Genomic DNA, 6,177 nt, shown 5'->3' with positions numbered 1-6,177 from the left:
TATTGTCTGATGTTGGTGTATAAAAGTATCTTCCAAATATCTGTGTTTGCCTTATGTTCTCTCGATGCCAGATGAACATATGTATAAAATCTATATACTATATTGTGGATTGTAATGTTATGTGAATGTTTATAAAATTTATTTCACCAGTACAGGTTTAACTACAATTACTCGTTTATTGCGTGTTGCAATTATATCAGACATCGTATACATCATTGTTGAAAGAAATTGCAAGAAATATCAGATATCTATCTGACAGAAGAACGTACATGCTACCATAGGTCACCCTTCAAGTAACCATATTATGTATTCCGGAAGTTAAGTTCGTGATTATAATTTTAAAAAAGAGAGCTGTAAGTAAACCGTGACGGTTACTTATTTCAAGAGGTAATAGATGCCTGTCAGCAATCTGTACGTATTCAGCTATGTAATTGAAAAAATACAGCCCGTGAGGAGTTGGGAGTAATAAGGTACCGGGCCCAAAAAGATAATTAACAACTTTCTGCAAATTTCTTATGAAATTCTTGTGAGACTTGAAACTTGACAAATTCAAGTAAATGAAAGAAAATTATCAACGAATGATCAGTATTAAAAAGTGAAACAAGTTTCAGTTAATTATTGAAAGTGTAGCATTGCCTCATCTATTGGTGAACTTAATTCCAACGGTGAATTTACTTCCAACAAGACACAGTCCGAAAATTCCGCCTTGACTAGAACATACAGAAAATTGTCTGTTAACGTATATTCCATTCAAAAGTACATCAATAGTCAATACAATTTAGCTTGTGAGTGAAGCAAATCACCTAGCAAATCAAACAACCATTAAGACTACCATAAAGTATTAATGTTAGCTAACCCGGAAAAGTAATACTGGAAATGCTTAGATAATATACCAATGACTCAGGCTAATACCATTAAAGAGTGCAGAAATAAAATATAAACAACAACGACCACTAGGCTTCCACTAAAGCAACAACGAATTGCATTAGGCTTGAGTACCAAGGTGAGCGACAAAAAGCAAGAACAAATATACATACATTAGAAACTTGTCTCAACTCCGCTAAACGGAAAGGTGTTTGCAATGAAATGACAGGCAGATTTAGTATTGTAGGTAACCACCTAGTAAAGCATGAAATAAGCTTAAGCCTAAAACACATAGTGTATCTATACCTATAATAGAGCAGCTAATTTCAAATGTTCTTAAAATCTACACGCCACGGTCGTCACCAAGCCGGTCCAGTGGGAGTCAGTGACAATGATTCAGTCGTTCCACGTCCCCTGTGTATTCTACAGCCATAAAAAAATGCCAGCTACCTCCATAGACTGAAGATGAGATATAAGAAAATAAACAGATAGTTAAAGTAGGCGAAAACTTTACTAGGATGGGGGACCGGAATTCGATAGCAGGAAAAGTAAGAGAAGGAAAAATTATAGGTGAATATAAACTGTGGGAAAGGAATGAAAGAGGAATGTGCATGATAGAGTTCTGCAAAGAGCACAACTAAATCATGGTTAACTGTTGCTTTAAGTATAATGAAAGTAGATGTCATATGTGGAATGACTTGATCTCACTGGAAGGTTTCAGACTGCTTACATAATGGACAGACAGAGATTTCGGAACCAGATTTTAAATTTAAATAAATTTCCATGAGCAAACTGGGACTCCAATCACAATTTGTTTGTTGTGGCATATGGATTAAAACTGGAAATAGGTTAAGGAACAGTAAACCCGCAAAATGTAGGAAATTACAGGAATGGATTGCAGATAAGTTGAAAGAGCCAATGGTTACTGAGAGGTTAAGAGGGATCATTAGTCTATGGTTGACTAAAGGGGTAGCTTCAACAGATGAAATTGTAAAAACAGCAGAGGATCAAATAGGTAAAAGGCAAGGCCTAGTACTAGTTCCTGCCTAACATGGGATATAGAGAATCTGACTGTGAAAAGGAGAGAATATGAAAACGCAGCAAATGAAGCTGGCAAAAGGGAGTACAAACGACTAAGAGAATGAGATTTACAGAAAGTGCAAACTGGCTAAGCAGCAATGGCTGCATTACTAATGTAAGGATTTACAAGCATATTCCACTAGCGGAAAGATGGATACCGCCTACGGAAAATTAAAGAGGTCTTTGGAGCAGCTGAATGAATATTAGAAGCTGAGTGGGAAACCAGTACTAATCAATGTCGAGAATACCGAAACGTGAAAGGAGTATACAGAGGGTCTATACAGGGCAGTATTACAGATATAGAAGAGGACATAAATGAGATTGGAGATATGCTACTGCGAGAAGGATTTGACAGAGCACTGGAAGACCCATGTCGAAATAATGCCCCGGAGTCAACGACGTTCCGCCAGGACTGCTAATGGATCTGAGAGATCCAGCCATGACAAAACTCTGGCATCTGATGTGCAAGTCGTAAGAAATAGGTGAAATACTTCGATGAGAACCCAATAACTACAATTACAAAGAAAGCAGGTGCTGTGAAAGTTAGTGAACTACCAGTTTAATAAGATTTGATTGCAAGATAGTTATAGGAATTCCTCACAGAAGAATGAAAAAAACTAGTACAACCCAACCTCGAGAAAGATTAAGGTGAAACGTAGGAACACGCGAGACAGTTCTCATCCTACAATTTATCTTAGGAAATAGGTTAAGGAACAGTAAACCCGCTTTTATAGTATTTATAGACTTACAGAAAGGTTTTGACAATATTGTCTGGAGCACTCTCTTTGAAATTCTGAAAGTAGGAGGGGTAAAATGCAGGGAGCGGAAGGCTATTTCCAACTTTTACGCAAACCTGACAGCAATTATAAAAGTCGAGGGGCATGAACGGAAACAGTGGTTGAGAAGGGAGTGAGACAGGGTTGTAGCCTATTGCCGACATTATTCAACCTGTACACGAAGCAAGCAATGAAGGAAACCAAAGATATATTTGTAGTACCAATTAAATTTCAGGGAGAGGTACAAAAACTTTGATGTTTTCTGATGACACTGTAATTCTGTCAGGTGTGGAGTTCGAAGAGCATGTGAACGGAATCTATATCATCTTCAAAGGGGGATATAACATAAATATTATTAAAAACGAGTCAACGGTAATGCTATTAATCACGATGGCAATTAACATATTTATCCCACTATGAGACAAGATGGTCAGTGCCTTCATGGAGAGATGTTTGCTATTTCCTACCGAACCATGATTGAGTCCGCCATTTGGGAGCGCCAATATGTAACGAGGGTTGTTTCGAGATCGCTGCAATGCTTAGGCATTAGGCATTCACCACATAGTCCTGATCACTCCCCAAGCAAATTCTGTGTCTTTTCAGCCCTGACGAGACATTCGTGTTAAAATAATTTCATGATCCGGCTGTACACCCGATAACAACATTATCTACACGTAGGCAGATGTGAAATATACCATTTCTCATTTATAAATATTTAGAATCGATGCTGTGGACTTGTGAACAGTTCAATGGGAATACAGTTATGGTAATCAGATTTTTTATTCTATCATGTAATCACTAGTCTAATACTGACAGGCAAACATGTGCCTCGCGTAGGTCTTCCCTGATGCCGCCAACCTATTTATACTAAGTATAAGTAACCATTTAATAATTACAGATCTTAAATTTTCAGTCTATTTTTCAGTTCAATCTGCAACTATTTTTACACAAGGCCAACTGAAAAAGGAGCTCAGAATTTACTATTTATACTAGTTACTTTCTTTTTGCGACACCTGCTAATATTTGCTCAGTAACAGAGTTAAGAAAATGGTTCAAATGGCTCTGAGCACGGTGGGACTTAACATCTTTGGTCAATAGCCCCATAGAACTTAGAACTACTTAAACCTAACTAACCTAAGGACACCACACACATCCATGCCCGTGGCAAGATTAGAACCTGCGAACGTAGCAGTCCTGCGGTTCCGGACTGAAGCGCCTAGAACCGCACGGCCACTGCGGCCGGCTCACAGTTAGGAAGCTTCTACATAGGACTTTAACTTGTAATCTCCTGAAGGTTTTTATATCCATTATATCAGTTAATAAGTACAAGTTTTAAGTGAAGACAGCGAAATTAAGAAGCAGATATTCATTGGTTAGCTCTCCTCTGTATCACCATACCTTGCCATAATCAGGAGCACACTATTCTTGAAGACGTTCCAGCTAGAGAAGAGGCTGAGGAAGCCCTTCCTGTCCCTCTGGGCCTTACCCACGTTCCGCATCACCTGCCGAGCGTAAGGTGGCAGTTGTCCACCGTTGGTAGTGGCGATGCGCTTCAACAGCCTCAGGGCGTCCTCCTCACGACCTCTGCACGCCAGCCACCGCGGAGACTCCGGGAACCACCTGTGCAAAATTAGTGAGAGCATGTGGACGCTTCGTCTTAAATTCATACATGTTACAAAAGTGGATGCATATCAGTACAATACAAGTCTCATCGTAAACCAGTCGATCGTTTACAACCAAACTTGGTACACACACACACACACACACACACACACACACACACACACACCACTTAATGTTTCATTATTGTCATCATGGCAGCAACAACAGCAAACATTAGAAAATTTTCTCGAATGGAAAACAGTCCGCAGTTGTACTAAATTATGTGTATTTTAAACCTTCACCATGGTTTCTGCTATAATAATATAGCCTTCTTCAGAAGTCATACACACTAATAAATGAAAAACGTCTTAGCCCAGCGGCTGCGTCAAGACCAATAAAGTAACTTCGACATACGCCTGTTTCGAGCATATGTAATTTTTACTTATGTTCGAAACAGGCTAATGTCGAAGTTATTTTATTGGTCTTGACGCAGCCGCTGGGCTAATAAAGTTTTCATTTATTAGTGTATATGACTTCTGAAGAACGCTATAATGTTATAGCAGAAACCATGGTGAAGGTTTAAAATAAACATAATTTAGTACAACTGCGGGCTGTTTTCCATTCGAGACTTAATGTTTCGATAGAACCATTGTGGAGGTAAGAACCACCTATCTATCAAAGGGCGAGTGTGGGAGGGAAAAGAAGCGTAACTCATGACATGCAAATAAACAGACCATATTTCTCCAGTATTTGACATTGAGAACCTTAGTGACTTGTAACCAACTTTATTAATAATAATAATCTCTAACATTTATGAAACTTGACCAGTTTCATCATTTCGCTGCCCTGTCAACAACTGTATAAATATTAATTTTAATTTTAATAACCAACAGCCTCAGTTGCATCGTTCACCTAGAATTTACTTAGGTTTCAGTCGGGATAACCCAACCTTCTTCAGAATAAAAGTAACTACAGTTTGTCCATAGCGGACGTCGTCAAGCTAAAACTACAAACCCATAAATTACCATCAGATTGTAAAAACTTACCTGCAACTGCCTCAGCCCCACTTCGCGACCGTGATGCTGCAGTCGCGAGTGCTGTACTGGAGATTTATGGATTTGTAGTTTTAGCTTGACGATGTCCAGTATGGACAAACGGTAATTACTTTTATTCTTAAGAAGTTGGGTTATCCCGACTGAAACCTAGGTAAATTCTAGGTAAATGGTGCAACTGAGACTGCTGATTATTAAAATTTAAATTAATTGATGAAACTGTGTTGCTGAAATTTTTCCTTCCTCCATCCCCGTCCCCCTCCCCACCCCCCAAACGCACACACACACACACACACAGACACACACACACACACACACACACACACACACACACACACGCACTCACATTTACACACACACACACACAGAAAATGATGAAAGGGAAAAAGCTTATCGCTTGTTACATTTTCTCTGTTCATGCAGTAAAACTGCTGTATCACGTATGGCGTTTCACTCTATTCTTCATTCTTGCTTCAGACTTTTATTGCAACAGACATGGCATGAAGTGTTCACATATACCACTTAATTTAATTACGAAAATATTTCATTTTATAATTCATGGTTCAGGAGATACGATGTCATAAACACTGCTATTAATAAAAAAGACTGCTGGAACGTGCATTGCGTTTTAATTTATTACTTCCTTACAGATGATTGTAACCGCAAAGCGTTTCTCAGACAGTATCCAGGTACGCAAATGGATGTACATGCAATATTATATCACTCTACGACAAGCAGTTCAGGAGATGTGACATCGTAAATAAGGAGCTCCGTGGAAACGAAACTGCAGAACGATATTCGCT

The 6,177-nt window shown here is 38.8% G+C and overlaps 1 protein-coding gene across 1 annotated transcript in view; it reads right to left on the bottom strand.

Annotated features, from left to right (window-relative positions):
- Positions 1-4,093: 4,093 nt before the first annotated feature.
- The window catches only part of LOC124605971 (solute carrier family 22 member 7-like), a 28,374-nt gene continuing 26,290 nt past the window's right edge, over positions 4,094-6,177 (bottom strand). Inside the window, exon 5 of the mRNA XM_047137936.1 lies at positions 4,094-4,340. Coding sequence (XP_046993892.1) covers positions 4,094-4,340 — 247 coding nt within the window. The remainder of the gene's footprint in view (positions 4,341-6,177) is intronic.

Source organism: Schistocerca americana, chromosome 3 (assembly GCF_021461395.2).
Source record: "Schistocerca americana isolate TAMUIC-IGC-003095 chromosome 3, iqSchAmer2.1, whole genome shotgun sequence".
Classification (NCBI taxonomy): domain Eukaryota; kingdom Metazoa; phylum Arthropoda; class Insecta; order Orthoptera; family Acrididae; genus Schistocerca; species Schistocerca americana.
The sequence above is the reverse complement of the archived record's forward strand: the minus strand, read 5'-3'. Positions and strand labels throughout refer to the sequence as shown.